Here is a 20222-nt window from a genome sequence, read left to right as displayed (position 1 = left end):
GTACCTTTGAGGATATGCAGTAGTAGCAAGGTGTGACAAGACACATCAGGATAACTGGGTTTGTGGAGTATGAGCAACAGAAGAACTTTTGTTGTTTCATTTGCTGTATGTCTTTGGGGCTTAAGAGGAGTTCCTGGCATGTGGTGGGGGCTCAGTGCAGACCTCACTCTACTTGTCTGTGATTAGGGGTTCTCTGATAAAATAGAAGGCTTTAAAGATAGTTTGATGCCAGCTTGCAGGGAAACCGAATAGAAGGCCACATAGTTCAAGCTTCATAGTTTTGGATTTCTTATCTAAGGATCACAACCCCCCCAGGCTTCCAGTGTATGAGAACCCCTTCAATTGTAGACAAAAAGCTGTGTGCATTATGCATTATTCTAAGGTCCACAGCCCTTTTAGGATATTGAAAGGGATTCATGCCCCCAAAAGGATTAACTTTGCTTAAATAGGCAGTGAGTAATGAGGAATAATTTTGAGCAAGAGAGTGACGTAAAATTGGTAATTGGAGTGATGAATCAAGTGTCTGTGCAAGGTGAGAGAGTGGAGAGACTGGAGCAAAGGAAACCAGGTAGGAGGCTGCGGCAGGCTAGAGGGAGACAGGTGGTATGTGGGACTGGATTGTCTTCAAGGAGTTAGAGGAAATGGCAGGGAGAGGGGTTGGTTTAAGGAAAGCTATGCTCTGGGGTATACTAACAAAACGTTTGTGGAGAAGATTGGGAAATGGGAGGTGGTGAAGTTAGAATCAGTTTCCAAAGAAATCAATCAATCAGTATTTATTTATTCAAGCCTCTTGAGTCTTCACCACATTGATGTAAGGCTTTTGTGTAAGGATCTATTCTTTTCTCAGTGAGAGTTTAGCTCTTCCTTGCAAGGCCTGATTGGAAAGATTGGGATGCCCCCCCATGTGTTAAAAATAAGGACATCAGTGAATTGAAAGCTGCAAACTCGCATGAATGCCAACATTCAAAGTTTGTGGGGTTTTGTTTGTTTGTTTGTTTTTGTTTTTGGGTTTTTTTTTTTTTTTGGTTCAAAGTTATCTGATTTCAAATTTCTGGTTAGATTCATGGAAGTTGAAATACCTTCAAATATTTAGGTTACTTCTGTTTTTGCAAGTGTTTAGTTGACCAGTTGGATAATTAAGCCCTTTTATGTCTGTGTCACACACTCCTGCCTCAAGAGATTTTAATTTTTTTTGAAAAAAAAATGTTTAGAAACAGTGTCTCATTGTTTCAGTGCAAATTAGTTTGGGTTGATCATATTTAATCAGAAAGTATTAGAATCCTAAAAAATAACATATCCCAGCTGACCATACAGTAAAAAATAAAATCATGTACCTTCCTCTCAGGTGATACAAAGATAATGGGAAGCATCACACTATGGGAATGTTCACATTTTGCTTCATCACCTGAGTCAGTAGGGAAAATTAACTTTCTGGGCCCTTGAGTCAACCTCACCCAACTGTTTGCAGTTTATCACATCTGTAAGGCAGAGGTCAAGGGGGAACTATGGAAAGGAGACACTGTTCAAAAGTTTAAGTACTTTGCTGTCCAAGCAGACTCCAGGTCAATCTGTCTGCCAAAATTGATCTCAAAACCAAAATGGCTTTGGCCCCATTATCTGAATATGACTGTCAGAGCCACCTTCAGTCCTCTGCTGCTGTAGCCTATACTGAGGCCCTTTTCAGATGGCCTGGTGTCTTCCTTGCTGGTATCCACACAGCAGGTATATAAAGGAGCATCTCCCTGCCTACTGAGTGATTGGATGGCTCTCTGGTGGTCTCTGGTGGTGAATATTATATATGCTTCTAGAGGGAACCGCCGAATACTTGACTCCATTACAGCAAACACAAAAACAAACATTTGTACAAAAAAACTAAAATTCTCTGGTATGAACCTAAGTCTGATGGTAACTTCTAGTTGTAACTCTGAAGGATCATAGTATCATTTATGTATGATATAGAGCAGCATTTTAGAGTGAATTATCCATATAATATTTAATCTCTCTCTCTTCTTCCCTCCCTCCCTCCCTCTCCCCTTCCACCTTCCGTCTCCCACCAACAAAAACTCAAATTCTCCAATAGTTCTTTTAACAGGCAGTTCTCAAGATATGCCTGTTTGGGTGTCTGTGGGTGTATATAATTTATTATTAACTTTTTGATAAGCAGCTCTCTGTAGATCTGAACATTAAACCTCTTAGGTATCACAGTTACAAATGTCCATTTTAGCAATTTGCTTTTGTACCAGGAGGTGAATTAGACATACTGAGTTGTTATATCAAAGAGAGCTGGTATGTATACCTCAACACATACATTTCTGTGCTGCATGTTACTAAAGTACATGAGGGTTCTTTTTAATTCTTGGTATAGTGTGTGTAATCAGTGACGTAAACATCATCCATTAGTCAGTTCAGCCTTCCCTGAAGTATTAGTATGCTAAACAATCCTATTACCACAGCATTATTTTGATACTTTATTAAAAGTCCTATAGCTCTAGCATTGGTATACTCAAACACAGCTTTATGCAATTAGGATTATAATGGAAGCTTTATTACAGTGATATACAACTTGTATCATTCTAATAAAAGTTCCTGTACCTAGCAATGCTTTAATAATGTTGTTTCTGTAACAGTGATTCCTCAGTAATGGAGCTTCTCTCATGGCAACTTCATTATTAGGAAATGATTTCAGTAATAGAAATGCAAATAAAGATTTTGAGAGGAGGGTTTTATGCATGGCTCTATTACTGACCTGCTATCTTTTCATGCATTACATCTAATCATTATAAAACTACCATGTAGATTATAGTTATGCTTATTACTATCCTGTTACATTTTAACATTTGTGTCCTTCCAAATTATTAAAATTAACTGCCATTTTAAAATAAAATTCAAGGGTTAAAATAATTTAAATTTTAATTAAATTTTGTTTCTAAAGCATTAAAAATGTTTCACAAAACACCACCTCTAATTTATTTTTATTGTATCAGAGACTGAGTAGACCAGTTGCATTCACACTGGAGCGTATGTACCCCTGGGTGTATACGAAGACTTCCCAAAGGGTGTGTGTGTGTGTGTGTGTGTGTGTGTGTGTGTGTGTGTGTAGTGGGGGAGGGTTATGGAGAGTTTTAAAGGAATTAATTTCCAGATCTTCTACTTCCATATGCACCCTCTCATAAAATCCATCTGTCTGAAAAGGCACTTGTGGCCAAGATTTTCCTTTCCCACTTTCCCTTTTTGCCTTTCTGCCACTGTACAAAACAAAGGCATGCCTCATACCCATCACATCCCTTACCATGGCATATGGCTCAGCCGGGGCACTAAAAGGAGCAACTGGACCATGCCTTTATTTTAGCCCCCCTCTTCTGCCCTCAATCTCTATTTTTATGAGCCAAGAAGTATAGGACAGTGTATAAGTAAGTGACTGGACTATGGAGCCAGAAAGTCTGTGTGTGGATCCAGGCTCTGCGACCTGGAAGAGTCATCTAAGCTATCTCAACCTTAGTTTTGGCATCTATAAAATGGAGATAACAATAGTAGAGTGTTGTGAGGATTAAGTGGGTTCATACATGTATGAAAAAGTGTGACCTGTAGTTCATACTAAGTGGTGCTATTATGATTTCCAAAAATATTTCACTTTTTATTTTTTGCCAAATTTTAAATGTTTAGTTTTGATTAACTAAATAATATTAATAATTACAGTTAAAACTCAGACATCTTAGTTAATTTAGCACTTAGAGGAGAATGGTCATGGGAACTTTTGGAAAATGAACTCTTTTCTGTCTATATGCTTTTGTTTACAAGAATAGGATCAATAAAAACCTTTTAAGCATAAAATATACATTAGGGTAAAGTTCTTTGACAGAAGCAGAATGGAGATAAATTCAAGGAGAAAAATGTAAAACATCCAATTGTTCATATATTTTTTTAAATGAATGATAGTGAGTATTATAATGCTGTGGCATTTATGTTTGATTACATTTAAGAGAGTGACATGATAATCCTTACAATTGTGTATATGTATAATAGCATATATTTAAAATGGTGAATATTACAATATACTGGAAATTATACCATTTGCAACTTTTTAATGAAAAATTTTGGAAGTCAATTTATTTTACATTGAGAGAGAGTGAGAGAGATTGAGAGCACGAGCAAGGAAGGGGCAGAGAGAGAGGGAAAGAGAGAATCCTAAGCAGGCTCTGTGCTATCAGCGTGGAGCCTGATGCCTGGCTCAGTCTCACAAACTGCAAGATCATGACCTGAGCCCAAATCAAGAGTTGGACACTTAACCAACTGAGCCACCCGGGCACCCCTATAAGATATATATTTTTTAAGAGTAGGTGTGTATAAGCAAAAGTGTTCACAGACATTGGGATAAGACACTGACTTGTAGGAGTAAAGATGTAAGTGAAAGTAGTGTTATAAAATTACCTTTTTAATTTCTGTTTTATGAACACTAGGTATTAAGAACGTAGGTATTAAGAATAATATCTTTGAGCCCCATGACAGGCTCTGTGCTGATAGGTCAGAGCCTGAAGCCTGCTCTGGATTCTGTGTCTCCTTCTGTCTCTGCCCCTCCCTTGTTCATGCTCTCTCTCAAAAATAAATACTAAAACATCAAAAAAAAAAAAAAAAGAATACCATCTCCTTTATCAAGTTAGAAAACTAAATAAAATTCTAGAATTCTGAGGCTTTCCTGGCAGAAAGTCAAATTGACTCTATGTGGACTAATGCTGCTGAGTATCTCCAGTGCTTCACAGAGTAGGTCAGTGTATGGACAACACATGCACTCCCAAGTTGATTAGTATGTGACGCATGGGAGAGGGCTCTTCCTTTGAAGGGGGAGCTGGATTTGTCCTTTGATCTATTTGTAGTTGTAGAATGGGCCCTTTCAGAGTGGATCTTGTCCTGAGGCCAAAATGGGGAGACTCTTCTGCTGGATGAATGCTTTGAGACTTTTACATCATGCTGGAAAAGCAGCTGTTACTACTACTGGAAGACCACCAGCTAAGACCAAAAAAAAAAAAAAAAAAAAAGAATGGGCCTCATGAGGAACATGCTAAAAATAGAGTGTTTTCAATGTAAAAAAAAAAAAAAAGGTGTTGAAGAAAATTCACATTCCCTCAGGTGTGTTTATTGACGATTATATTTACATCAGTTTGACATTCTTATTTCGTGCCATGCCTCAAGATGGAAGTTTGGATGCCAATTTCTTAGTGTGCAAGTTTTGTGTCTGCATATCCATGGTTGTAATCATAATGAATATACAATGCTGTGTGCTGGGTTTTTACACTTAACATTATTTTCCAGACCCTTGCCAAGGAAAGCCCAGAGCTTTTAGAGGAGTGATCTGATAATACTGTAGTCATATTTATACCAACTGCCACCAAATCCGAGGAGAGCACGAACTTTACTTAATGTAATTTGTTATGGCCTATTTTAATGGCCATTTGAGACCCAGGTATCAATTGTTGGAGACTCAGGTCAGATAATGCAAGCCTCCTCTGAGACATCGAAGCTTTGGCATGCCGCTTGTGAAAAGTTGCTGACCCTGCCCCAGCCAATCTGGAAAAGCAGCATCCAGGAACATGATGTGTTTACAGGCATTTGAGAGAGTCACCAAACCCCACCCTGAGCCCTAACCCTTCTCCATATATTTACTGTCCTTCACCAAGTCAGTAATTCCCAAGGGCTGCATCCTATGGCCAAGTCCAAAATGGCATAAATCCTAAGCTAGTTGCCTAGAGTTTTTGTAAAGTCTGTGTGATGTTTTTGTGAAATATTCCCAAGGAGGATTTAATTCTAACATTAAGACACTGCTGTTTAAAACATTGAGGGATTAGTCAAGTAGTTTGTATTGGTGGCAGTTATATTAGTTTTATAATTTTGGAGGGAAATGTGATAATATAGATCAACAGCTATATTGATATCCCCACTGTTTTTACTCATTCCTAAAATTTTATTATAAGGAAATAATCTGTAGTCCATAATACACATGCATGCATGCACAATGTATAATAGTATAAAACTGGAAAACGGTGTAAATATTTAACAGTGGAATAATTGTAAAGTCTATTATATCAACCAGATGGAATATTATATACCTAAAAAGAAAGTTAAAAGGAGTATGCAAAATATGGGAAAGTATATATGAAATAATGTTACAAGGTAAGAAGAAAAAATGAATCACAAAATTATATATACACGGTGTACATAACTATGAAAGATAGGTAGAAGGATAGATATCAATAAATTTGGGAAGCAATCAGCCTTTAAGAAAAAGGAAGAACAAAAACTTAAGGATGACTGAGTCTGAGGCAATCATGAGATTCATTGACTGCTGGTGTGAGAGGACATGTGGGAAAATAACAGTGACTTCTGAGCTCTGCCTTAAGTCCTTGTGGAAAGCCTGTGAATTTCCCAGTACCAGTTTTCTTTTTCAGTTTTAGACTCTCTTTTTTGTGTCCTGTACTTTCTTGTCTAGAAAATACTGAACTATATCCAAGCTATAAAAATCAGTTCTTAAAATTCCAACAGAAGTTACTATGGAGAAATGTAAAAAAAATGGATTTGGTTGGGAAATTGGATTAAAATATACATTTTTTTTATCCTGACATTGCTTACATTTTTAATAAAATATCTTTAAAAATAAGAAACTGCCATTCTTGCCCATATGTACCAGTTTATTTCTCTCTCTAATATATGTTTGCAAATACCAGGATGCAATTATTGTCTGAAGAAAATCTGTGATTACAGTTTTATATAGAGGAGTATAATTTCTTAATACTATAGCCTGTTAGTAGCATTGTTTTTGTTACCTAGTTTCAAATTATTAGTAGTCTAAAAAGTGGGAAAAATATCTCATAGTAGCTGATTTTTTTTTATAATTTTTAAAAAGATTTATTTATTATTTTTGAGAATGTGCATGCAAGCAGGGAAGGGGTGGAGAGAGGGAGGGATGGAAGATCCGGATCAGGCTTTGTGCTGACGGCAGCAAGCCCCACATGGGTCTCCAACTCACAGACTGCAAGATCATGACCTAAGCTGAAGTCAGACACTCAACTGACTGAGCCATTCAGGTGCCCCAGTAGTAGCTAAATTTTTGTAGGTCGTATCTTCCCCTAACATGTTTCATTATTAGATAAGTAATAAGAGATTTATAATGGGTTTATCACCTCCTTAGGAATTTTCTTCAGGTAGTCTCTTTTGAGAGATCTTCTAAAAAGAAAAACTAATTTTAACTTAAATCACTGGGAAATCTGCTTCTGGGAGTAAAGGGAATCTTTTTATTACCAAAGTTGTATAAGAAGCAGGAAGGAAATACATAAATGTTAGCTGTAAACTAGGGTGCTTTCATTAGGAATTTATATTGATTATATTTATCTGAAGAGAGCATTGTGATATTAAGAAATCATCTTAAAGATTCATCTGTATGCCTTTTCATTGCTTTAAAATTCTATTTGGCACCATTCTAAAAAGTGATTGTACTAACAGACTGCTAGTTTCTTTTGTATTGCTCATAAAACATCTTCCTGGATGGTAGTTGCCATACATTAATATCTGATTATCAATGAATTAGGTTGTTTTTAAGTTTGTTCTTGAAAATCCTTGAATTTTGTGATTGCTGATTCACCTCTCTATTATGCCCCAACATACCTAGCTCTAAAATATGGTCACTGTTTTAGTGAGTATCTCAGAAATAGACTCGGTAAGCCAAAAATGGTCACCATTATGTAATGTAGTGGAAGTGGGAAAAAAAGAATTAATGCTTGGAAAGAACAAGCTCCCAATTGTTTTCCTTTAAGACAAAAATAGAATAAATGTAATGCCTGCAAGTTGTTTCATGCTGAAGTGCTACATTTAGTCCTTAGCAGGCTTGGCAATGGCAGGGAGAGACTACGTTCTATTCTGGAATCTGGACATGAGTCTCAACTCCATCATTTCTGAGTGTCATGACCTTGGATAAGCCACCCCTCTGAGTAATTTTCTACAAAAATGGGTGGAGGCCAAATAAACATTCTTCCAACACTTAGGGGTTTGACTAGAGAGAGACACACTGACAGTGTCCTCTACTGACACCATCACCGATCAGGTATTTTTAAAAAATGGATGTTTCTACCGGAACAGGACATTTTAATAAAAACGTTGATAGGGAACACAACAAGGCTTTTAAACAGAGACTTAGAGTCCTTTTTGTCTTCATTCAAATCTGCTTTATTTTTCTTTCTGTGACGCTGTATAAAAATCTCATCAATATACAAAATCATTCTGAGCCTCAGATTTTCTCATTTTCTCTGGATGAGAGCTTTGATTAGCTTTTTACAAGTTCTTCATTAGTAATTGGCTTGCTTTTTTGTTTTTGTTTTTGGCTGTTGTCTCTAATAAGTTTCTGTTCTATCAAAGAATTCTTTGAGGATGGTCTGAAATACTCTACTCTGTGTTATGATACAGAATATTACAATTTAATATTCTTTATAAAATGCAACCAACAAGTGCTTTCCAGATTAAATGTTCATTTCTTCTTTTTGATGCTGGTGGCTGGGATGGGTTGTTCAGTCTTATCATCATGCCTGACCTAGTTGTGCAGCCGTTCCTATTTAATTAATAGACATTTACATAAGCTCTTTTTCCCCCAGCAAGCTTCATAATGGTCTTGTTGGTTATCTCCTTTCACCCTGTGAAGTACCAGCAGTGCTATTTCTATTTTGCATATCAAAATACTGAGAGATTAAATAATGTACAACAAATTGATAACTGAATAAGTTTGGGAGCTCAGAATTCTGGCATATTAACAGTGTTGCTTAAAGCAACAACCCGTATAGAGTCTATAAATATATTCAAACTCTGCTTTCTAATCCAGGAGTTGGAGTTGGGACTGTCAGCAGCTTAGGGAGGGAGCCCTTTGTAGATGTAGGCAGGAGTGGGAGAATTAGTTTCTGGACTCCCTCTGGAGCCATGAAAGGAAAGTTTTTTGTTAGCGGAGGAGGTGGTGTCTAAGAACTATTGCTGTGATGTTTGTAATTTTTAATAAAAATTCTGGGAAGCCTGGTGGCTTCTGTGCAGCATATGAATTTGAAGAACCCTCCTATTTTTTTTTTAAATCTGACTTTCCAAACATCATTAGAATTTTATTCCTAATTAACTGGCCAACAAATATCAACAGGTGCAACTTGAACAAAGCATAGCTTCTCTGGGCTCCCTCTGCCTCTCCAAGAACTGAGGAGACTTTTAGGGTACTTGGGCAAGACTTTCATTTCTTTCCCACATATATCTATTTTTAAATATTCTCTCACTGTCTTTGTATCTTTATCCTCACACACTCAGGGGGGAGAAGTCTGTCCTGGGATATTTTCCACCTCTTCCCCCCTGCCCTGCCACCTTTTTTTATGTCTTTTCAAAACTATAAGAGGGGATTGTTTGTACTTCAAACCTTGCTTCTTTGCCTTGTCTAGGTGTTGATTACTTCCAGAGCATTCTTTGGATCTTATAGGGATCACTTCACTTATTTAACAATGTCACCAACACAACAAACAAAAATAAATATTTTTTTCTTCTCTAACTAACCACACTTCTCGGTCTTTCTTAAAAGATGGAAGTCTGTGTGTCCCTTACTTAACTTCCTTTCCGCTAAACCTGGGGTGATCTCTTTCTGTCTTAGAGCCTACCGCCACAGGCTTCTCCAAGTCCTGCTCACTGTTTAAGGCCTGGAACAGATAAGTGCCATATCTCCAGGAAATCTTCGCTGCCCCTCCTCCACCAGTCTGAACTGAACTCTCCTTTGTCTGAGTTCCCGTATTCCTGGGTTTGTACCTTTTGAGTGGTACATAATCTGTTGTGTATGAGAGTGATTTCTGTAACCCTTGAATTGCGGATACCCTAATGAGCATGGGGAGAGATGAGGAGTGAAGAGAAGATGTCCTATTCAGTTTTACTCAAGGCCCCTCTTAGCTCATGAAAATACATACCCCATGTACAGTCTGGTGTTTCCAACTGCATGGCACCCAACACAGTGTCATGGAAACCCCTCACAATACAGCAAGCATTAGATCTGCAGAATGACAAGAGGAGTTGAGGAGGCATCGGGATCTCACCATGAGTATCACTCCAGGCAACAAACAGTCTTTCCATCCATGGGTTCTCGCACCTGGGCTGCCTCTGCAGCGTGGTTTCATTCTCATTTATTGGCGACCTCCTCTCTGGCCTCCAGCACTTGCAGGCCTTCCTCAGGATACCCTCAATCTCACAGTGGGGAACATCTCATTTTCTGCTAGTGTCATTGAGAACCCCACACAATCTTCTCTGGGGTGGGAAGCCTCCTGATGCCTCTTCTCCAAATGATGAAAATAAATAAATAAAATAAAATGAAATGAAACAAAACCCATCCCACAGAGCACATCTCTCTCTGCCAGCTTTTCTGGTTTCTGCTCACAAGTCCTACGATTCACCCCCCACCGTCAGGCCAAATGACATTTCTGTTCTCCCTAGGGATCTGCTTTTCCATTCTCTTTAGAAATCCTAAGTAGAGGGGAGTGAGTGGTGAAAAACTTACCTTTGGAATTCTCTCCCCTAGAGATGCAACTCAGGACTTTAGTGCTAGGGGTGCAGCTGGACTGTAAACCCCAGGAGTTGAGATAATGCAATGCTGTTTGATATCTTTGTAGTACCTAAAGCTAGACTGTTAACCCCATGAGAGTAGATTGTGCTTCTGTCTTGAGTCTGCTGATATCTCTAGTGCCTAGAACAGTGCTTGGCGTATGGAATGATGCTCCTCAAATATTGGTTGAATAAATGAATGGTGAATAGATGGATAGATGGATGAATACTTAGCAAAAGTTTTACCCACAGGAGGTATTCAGTGATGTTTATTGAATGCATTAGTAAAGCAAAAAAGAAAAGAAAAGAAAAACACATGAACTAATATGGGATTGAGTTAAGTAGAAAGTGATGAGTTTATTATACATTTTAGTAGTGTTTCTTAGTTTCTTAAGGTGTCTGGATAACACACCTTAGGGGGATACTGTGGTGTGGCAGGGCATAGGCTAATTCGGAGAATTAAAATATGCATCTTGGTGCATCAGTTCTTTTCAGTAGTAATATAGGATATTATCTTTTGTGTGGAAGCCAATAGATAGATTTTAGAATATAGTGCATAGTTTACATAAGTTTCTATGGAGAGTTATTCCTGACTATGCCTTCAGACCCTCTCCTTTGTTCTTAGATGTACTTTGGAAGAAATATTTGGGAACACAGATAGTGAAGATTTTATCTTATCTGGAGACTCCTATAAATGTACAGAAGATTCTGCTCCTGGTTTTGTGACAAAGAGAAAGAATGTTTCTTTTCCTTTAACATCCCTACAGTGGCATTGGAGGCCACTGGTGCATTCCACACAAACATTCCCCTTTACAGAATAGGTTGCATATGCCAATAATTTATCTTGGTACAGTAGCATGTATTTGTCTATGCAGTCATTCCATTAATATTTATTGAGTGTCTACTAGGTGAAAGGCACTGCTATGGATGCTGAGATTGAAATAGTAATGAGAATACTTTCTCTGTCCTCAAGAAATTACAGTATAGTAACAGAAGGCTCCTGTAAATGGTCGATTACCTGTGCAGAATGGTGTGGAATTGAGCAGTAGGCTTAAGCATGGGGTGCAGTGGGGACACAGAGGGAGGGCAACTGATGCACGATTGGGGTAAAAGAAAGCTGAGATCTACAGTTCATCAGTTTGAGCCCCCAATCAGGCTCTGCACTGATAGCATGGAGTCTACTTGGGATTCTCTCTTACTTCTCTCTCTGCCACTCCCTTGCTCACGCTCTCTCTCTCTCTCGCTCAAAATAAAGAAATAAAAAAAAATTTTTTAAAAGAAAGCTGAGATCTGTAGGAGAAAAATGGACATTAGTAGGTAGGAAAGGGTGGGAGGGTATTCCTAACAGAGAGAACCTCATGTACAAAGGTTTGGAGGTAAGAAAAATAGTGTTTGGGGAACAGCAAGTAATTTAATGGTAAACTGTACATAAATATAAGTAAATATCTAGTTTTCTAATTCTGAATAGGATTTTTAAACACAAAAATGATAAAAGAAATGAAAGAAAAATTATATGTTAAATTATCTAATGTTATATTCCCCATATAAATCATCATGAATAAAATTTAAAGATAATGAGAAATCTGGAAATTTAAATTATTTTTAGTAATTCGGCATCTTTTATGGGAGCAGGTATTACCTGTTTATGGACCACTATATTTCTAACATTTGAACCATTGCATGACTCACGGTGATGGTTGAGTGAATGAAAAGGATCAGTGTCCTCAAAAGGTACAAAAGAGCTAAAACATATTAATAATAAACCCCTGCAAAACCTCACTAGACAAATAGTCAAGAAAACATGAATAGACACTTCAAGTTGGGAGTCATCCTTGTTCTTTCCTATTTCTTACACAGCGTATTGAATCCTTTAGCAAATCTTGTTGGCTCTCTATTCAAAGTAAATCCCAAACCTGACCATTCTCCCCCATCCACACTACCATCACCTAGTATAGGCCACCACCATATCTGAGTTACTACAACCCCTCCTAGCTGGTCTTCTGCTTCTCCTTCTTCTACAATATCCAGACTGATATTTTAAACTGTAAATCAGAATATGTCACTTCTTTTTCCAAAATCCCCCAATGTCTCCCCATCACACTCAGAATAAAAGTCCAAATCTTTTATATGCTTTGCAAGGCCCTACGTGATCTTACCTTTTGGTTACCTTTCCAGTCTTACTTCTGCCAATATTACCCTACATTTCATCTGGCCACACTGGTCTTCATGCTGTTTCTGGAACACTCCGAGCACTCTCCCTCACTAGAATCTTAGTGTCTTTGCATTTGTTCTTCCCAAGCCAAAAATACTCATTTCCCAAAGAATTACATGGCTTGCTCTTTACTTGGTCAGCTCTCTGCTGAAACGTTACCTGTGCAAAGAAGCCTTCCCTCACCAACTTACATAAAATAACATGCCTCCCCATTTGACCTCTTAACCATTTGACCCTTTCTGCTTTACTCTGTATAGAACATATAAAAAGAGTGAAAGATGTAGACCCAGAAAATTCCTAAACATGTGAGTGTGGAATTAGGATCCCTTTTATTCCCTTTCCATCCCTAGGCACCAGAGAGAAGCATATGTAAACTTCTCTGGAAGGATGCGTTTTTAATCCTAGGCATCAAAGAAATACTAGATTTATAGTTCTACTACCAGGTCACAATTTATTTTTTTTATTTAAAAAAATGTTTTATTGGAGAGAGAGAGGGAGTGTACATGCCTGAGCAGGGGAGAGGGGGCAGATGGAGAGGGAGAAAGAGAGAGAGAGAGAGAGAGAGAGAGAGAGAGAGAGAGAGAGAGAGAGAATCTCAAGCAGGCTGTATGCTCAGCATGGAGCCCAATGTGGGGCTCGATCCCATGACCCTGGGATCATGACTTAAGCCGATATCAAGAGTCAGATGCTTAACCAACTGAGCCACCCAGGCACCCCAGTCACAGTTTAAAAAGTACAGAATTCATAAGAAGCCATTAAAAGTGAGAGGTAGCAAAAACCACAAACTATAGTATCAGATGCTCAAATTCATATGTTAAAATTTTTGGTGCAAAATATAAAATAAATATGTTGAATATGATTCTTTAAAAGGAAGGAAATACTGACAGTATAATGTAGGAAGAAGAGACTATCAAAAATAATCAGGTAAATGTAATAAACAATCAAATAGAAACTTCAGAAAGGAAAGCATCTAATTAGAAGGCCTAACTAGAAAGCAGATAAATATAGTTAAAGAAAGCATTAATGTGTTAGAAGACTCTGAAGAAATTATACACATTGTTGCAAAAACTAAAAGGAAGATGGTAAATATAACAGGTTAAGAGATACTAGGGAGAGAGGAGGAGAAACACATGTCTGATAGTAGTTCCAGAAAGAGGGCCTAGAGAGAATGAAGAGTGAATATTCACAAAGCTGTTGGTGAGAATTTTCCAGGACTGTTGCAAGGACTCTGATATTCAGATTCAGAAGGTTCAGTGAATCTGAGCAGGATCAATGAAAAGGAATCGACACATAGACACATTATGGTAAAACACTAAAGGGAAAGAGAATATCTTAAAAGAAGTGACAATTAGAATTGATAGTTCACTTCCAAACAGAAAAGAAAAAAGAAAATGGAAGCCACAAGGAAATGGGATTATATATTCAAAGTGTTGAGAGCATATAATTGTAACCTAAAATTTTATACCCACAAACACTCATTTTTTCAAAAATGGAGACAAGATAAAGCATTCACAATGTGGCACATTTACTACCTACAGATCTTCACTAAGAGGTGCTCTGAAGGATGTAGTTCAATGATAGTGAAAATGATCCCAGAATGAATATCTGAAGATCTAGGAAAAAAATAGGAAGCAAAAAGAATAGTCAAATGTGAGTAAATTTCAACAAACACTGAGTTCAAAAATTAATAATATAAAATTTATGGGATTAAAAAAGCCAAAGATACAACTGAAATACAACAGTAGTACAGGAATCAGAAAGGAGTGATCAGAGTTAAACATTCCAAGTTACTTGAATTATCTGGGGAAAAGGCAAATAGATTGAGTAATTGTATTTTATTAAGTAAAACATTTACTTAAAGATTGTGGGATAACTATTAGAAGTTTAGAAATACAGCCTGTACTTTCAAGTTAATAAAAAGAGAAAAAAAAAAAAACAATGAGAAAAAACATTTGAACCTATACTGAATCTAAAGGAAAGCAACAGAGGAATAAAAATGAAAAGGAAAAGAAACATTAAAAATAGAATAAGTAAAAAAAGTCTAAAATAGAAAAAATTAAATTATATCAGTAATCACAAAGCCTGCAAGTGAACTAAACACTCCATGTAAGAGATAGATTATTGAGGTGGATTTCTTAAAGAATCTATGTTATTTTTATAGGAAATACATCCAACATAAGGACACAGATTGAAAAGCAAATAATTTTTAAAATGCATTAGGTAAGTAGAAAGTTGGTGTGGCTATATTTATAGCAGATAAAAGTTCTTTTGGGGGAAGAAAGCATAATCAGAGATAAGTATGATCACTGTATTAAAGCCTCATTCTCTGGATATATGCCTTCAAATAACATAGCTTCAGGACATAGAAAATGAAAATTGACAGACTTCAAGCAGAAATGGACAAATCAACTATTTTAATGAGAGATTTAAACTTCTTTTAGAAATTCGTAGATCAAACAGATAAGAATCTAGAAAACATGGACAGCACAATTACCTGGCTAGATCTAGTGGCACATGGGGAGCGGTCTAGCCAACAACTCAAGATTACATATTCTTTATGCATATTTTTAAGTACCCATGCAAAATTAAAAAATTAAGAACAACAAAATAAATCCGAACAAAATATATACAGGGAAAAAATAAAAATAAGTATAGAAATCTGCAAAACAAAAGACAAAGAAACTTCAAGAACACCAACAAAAAACACATATGGCAGGACTGGCATATAGTGGGTACTTGGTACATATCTTTCTGTTCATTGAATAAAAAGCAATAGAAGACTATAAACGTGTGTACATGAAAAGGTTTGAAATTCACCAAATAGTGATTAAATCTGAGTTGGTCAGTCTTAGGTTATCCTGCTTTTTTTTCTTTGTTCTTTTCTGTATTTTCTGAGCTCTCTGTATGTATTTCCCTTACAATTTTATGAAAACACATTATTTTGAAATAAAAGTAAGTAGATTTTTGCAGAGATGGACTAGAGAGAGGATTAAATGTCCCTGACAACACCTCTGGTCAGTGGGGTGGAAAGGTGCAATGTAAGACCACACTTCAGAGGTGCTTCACTCCCTACTACATGGATGACTTTAAGTGTAATCCCTTTGAACCCGTTCTCCAAGTGGCAACAATAAAGCCTTCCTCAAAGAATTACTCAGATAGGTGACCCCGTGCAAAGCACTTAGTACAGTGTCTCATACTGCAGACGTTCAATAGCCGTTTTCCTTTCCCTGCTTGAGGAAGCAGGCTTAGGGAAATATCCCTCTCCATTTCTAAGGAATGTACCCTGAGTGGAAGGCAAATTCGATCAGTCTGGAATATGCAACTGGATGAAAGCTTCATATGTGAAATTATATTTGTGCCCTCCTGGAGAGCCAAGAAAATTAAGAAATGAACCAAGAAATTCATCTCCTTTATTAGATGTAAGAATGAAGGTGCAGTATTATCATTTCCTTGTGATAGTCATATCTAATAGTTCTGAAACCAATTCACGGTATTCATGTCAGACTTATTTTATGAGACATTTAACCATTGCTAAATTAAATTTCATAGGAGAATGTGCCTATATAACTCCTCTGGAGTTACAGAGATAGAAATCTGACCCATCATTTCTATTTTCACGGAAAACCATTTAGCAGAACTTTGTTCCAGTAGAAGTGTTTATTGAGTTGTAAGCCTAACACAGTTCACTGGCTGCATGTATTTCCACACTGACATTTTTCTCAGTGCAGATTTGCATCAGTTCATTAGTACTGACAGCAGATGGTAGTACTTTCACACAAATTTACCTTCTGAATTGATCTAAGAAATGTCACTAAAAAGATCCTGACAGTTTTGATGTTCTTCCATTTCTGAAAATGGTATGTTAAACAAATAAGGTGTAGGGTTTTAGATTTTTTTGACTCTAGCTCATAATTCCTAAACTAAAAATGAAAGACGGCTTTCATCTCTGATTCTGGCTGTCTGAAGGAGAAAGTAGAAAATGCAGATAATGTTTCCTGATGGCATGAACCTTAAAAAATCTCCAGTGCAGAAAAATGGCTTTTGGAGAATATTATCCAGATTGATTGTCTACACTGATAAGACACCTCAAATTATTTGTAAATTCTCTACCGTAACTTTGAATATAAATTGTTTGGCTTGCAGGATTAGCTGATTGAATGTTACTGAAAAAATAGTATCAGCTCAGGTCATAAGGCTCACTTTGAATTCTGTCACTTCTGCAGCATTAACATATCCCTAAGATTAGCCACATTTTAAAACTATAGATTTGCCGTTAGTTAGGGTTAAATCATTATAAAATTGTCAGACAAGAAGACTTAATATTTGCTAAGTGAACAATGAGGGAAGATATGAATTCTAATCACATCGGGGAAACTTTTTATTTTTCTATATTGTATAATCATTATTATACTCATAATGACTTAAGGCCTATATTCAGTAGTCTTATATATTTAGAAACCAGGATTTTTGAGTATTTTAAAAATTAATTTTCCATCTGTATCTGAAAAGTAATTAATGGTTTGGTTAGTTTGCCACAACTAAGAGAAGCTGACACACTTGAGAAAGCATTGGGTGTTGGCCATATACAGTTTAACCATGGAAGTGATTATGGATGCTTTTGACACACTGCTAGAAGAGTGGCCATGATTAGCAACATATTTAAGGGATTTATTTAACAACAAAAAGGAGCTTTTCGGTTCTAAATGCTCTCAAAATCAAGGGACCCTGTTTTATTTTATTCATAACGCTTATTATTTTCTGGATTATTTTGTCTATTTATTTGTTCTATAAATTTATTGGCTGTCTCCTGCACTGGCATGAAAGTTCCCTGGGATCAGGGACTTTGTTTATCTTTGCAATACAGTGATCTCTATTAGTATATCCAGAACTGTTCCTGGCAGACACATAAGACATGATCAGTAGATATGTGTTGAATTAATAAATACTAGTTTAAGGCATATAAGGAGAGCCAGAATCAAGCTGGACGGGAAGACTTGCTATAGGCATAACACATTGGGGCTCTGACCCTAGGCTCTGCTTAGATTCGAATGGGAAGGAGGGGTGGGAAGAGAGCAGGAAAGAGGGAGCCCAGGCTCTGCTGTAAGAGTCAGGCCACTAGGCAGACTCTGGAGGTGGCGCTCAGGAGACATACACTGCCCCATACCCAGCGGATACCCCAGCCCTCAGCACACACATACATCCCCAAATATCCATACCCAGCATCTCCAATACACAGTGGAATGGTGCCTCTGTTTCCTGTGAGCAGGTGTGTGCACATGCACACCAACATGAGTGTTTTGGGGTTGGAGGGTAGAGTTAGCAGCAACAACCACACGTAATTCTTTCCATGGATGCTCTGAGTTCAGCTTCTCCTTGGACTGGCTGACAAGAGGAGAAGAAGCCAGGAGAAGAAGCTAGGCCCCTAGTCCAAATCCAGCCAACAGGCTTGTTTTATTTGGCCCACTCTATGTTTAAAAAAAAAAAAAAAAAAAGTGCCAAAATTTAAATTTAGGAGATTTTACATAAAAATCTGGATTGCTAGGTTATTTTGACAAATGGGAAGACCTGGCACACTGAACCTACATTCCCACATGGCACAATTGGCTGGAGCAGAGTAGCAAGCCTAGCCTTGGCTGGGCACACTCTCCATTTCCCCACAGTCCCTGTCACCTGCTTGTGTATTTAACTGACCTCGCTCCTTCATGCTACCTGTGTGATCTTTGTAGGTATCTGTCCCAGTTTGCTTGGCCAGCTATAACAAAATACCACAGATTGGGTAGTTTACACACACGGAAATTTATTTTTTACAATTCTGAAGTCTGAGATCAGTATACCAGCCTGTTCTCATAAGGACGCTCTTTCGGGTCACACACTTCTTGTGTCCTCACATGGCAGAAGGGGGTGAACTAGCAATCAGGGGGCAGGATCTCTTTTATAAGGTCCGAATTCGCATTCCTGAGGGCTCTACCCTCATGACCTAATCACTTCCTAAAGGCCCAACCTCCTGTAATACCTTCACACCGGGCTTTAGGATTTCAACATATGAATATGGGGAGATGCAAACATTCAGACCATAGCAATATTTGAGTTTGCAGTCTTTGGCGTAGTTGTGAATCTACAATGTAAACGATCAATAAATTTATTGTTAATAATTGTTTTTGCATTGGCACAATTTGTGCGTGGATCACTCACTACACAGAAATCTCCTAGGGCTCCCCATTGTTGGCCAAATTATGTCCACATCGCTATACTGGCAGCGGTCTTACCCGTATCTTGGATCCAGTCATTCTCCTATGAAGGCAGTGGCGTTGCATCAAGTGAGTTTTGATTTACAGAAACGGCCCAATAAGCTTGGGAGAGACAGAAGGATAGAAACAGATAAACAGAGGAAACTCAGAAAGAGACAGACAGAAGTACAACAATTTAAATAATGCAAGCCATTCTCCTGCTTCCTCTCCCCTCCCCTACCATTCTACCCACTGAACATGTGCCTGTTGGCACCGCAGTGATGCTTGAAACAATCAACACATTGGCAAAGTTTATGTAAAAAAAAAAAAAAAAAAAGTGTGAAAGATTTTGGTTCCCTTACAATGAGGCAAATGAAATACATTGTTCACGTGGTCAGGCTACTGGGCTTCACAGACAGCCTTGAGGAAAAACCAGAGAATAATTACAGGCCATAGAGTAACATTAGTTGACAAAGAGAGGAAACTGATAAAATTTGTCTACAGTTGGTATTGTGTAAACAAAACTGTGTACCCTTCTATACTTTATCAATTCATAACTTCTTCTCATGTGTGGATTATGAATTATATTTCAAAAACTGAAATTGATCTGTATCTTAATTTAGTAACTTGGAATTTAAAGGAAACTTTTATTTTAACAAACCAGATTGTGCGTTTTAACTTTTTCAAAGTAACTCACACTGGCAATCCTGGACCAACTCTGATTCCTACAGGAGCATCCAATACTTGGGCAGCCTTTTTTTGTACTTCATCCCTGCAAGACAGATGAATTCATGACTCCTGTGTTAAAGAATTCTCAAAAAATCAATAGGTAAGAAACACCATCAAGATACATTGGCTTTTACTCTTATTTTAAAAGTGTAAATCTTTTTATGTAACTCTAAAAGCCAAGCTAAAAAAGAAATATTTTTTGTAATAATAATAATGGCTAATGTTTATTGATTTTTACTGTGTGCTAGGCACTGTTCTAAGTATTTTAGATATATTAAGACATTGGATTTTTATAACACCCCATGAGCTAATTTCCATTATTTTACCCAGTTTACAGAAGAGGAAGCTAAAGCACAGAGGAATTAAATGACTTGGCCAAGTTCACACTGCTAGTTAGATGGTAGAATTGGGATTTGAACCCATGCATTTGTGCCTCAGAGCCATGCTCTTAACCACTGCACTAT

General features: G+C 37.4%; 1 protein-coding gene across 13 annotated transcripts in view; it reads left to right on the top strand.

Moving 5' to 3' along the window:
* The window catches only part of ATG10 (autophagy related 10), a 270304-nt gene that overhangs the window by 237753 nt on the left and 12329 nt on the right, over positions 1–20222 (top strand). For 9 of the 13 annotated variants that reach the window (XR_013556212.2, XM_060637763.2, XM_060637759.3 and 6 more), the window contains one exon: positions 19761–19858. Coding sequence is in view for 12 of the 13 variants with exons in the window: in XM_060637763.2 (XP_060493746.2) it covers positions 19761–19858 (98 nt within the window). In the remaining variant the exon portion in view is untranslated. Of the gene's footprint in view, positions 1–9655; positions 9818–14340; positions 14911–14963; positions 15023–16076; positions 16219–19760; positions 19859–20222 lie in introns of those variants that run through there. The other 4 variants (XM_060637765.2, XM_078448396.1, XM_060637766.2 and 1 more) reach the window with 4 other exon arrangements.

The sequence above is a fragment of the Panthera onca genome, chromosome A1 (assembly GCF_046562875.1).
Source record: "Panthera onca isolate mPanOnc1 chromosome A1, mPanOnc1 haplotype 2, whole genome shotgun sequence".
Taxonomy (NCBI): domain Eukaryota; kingdom Metazoa; phylum Chordata; class Mammalia; order Carnivora; family Felidae; genus Panthera; species Panthera onca.
This window is presented reverse-complemented; position numbering and strand designations above follow the sequence as displayed.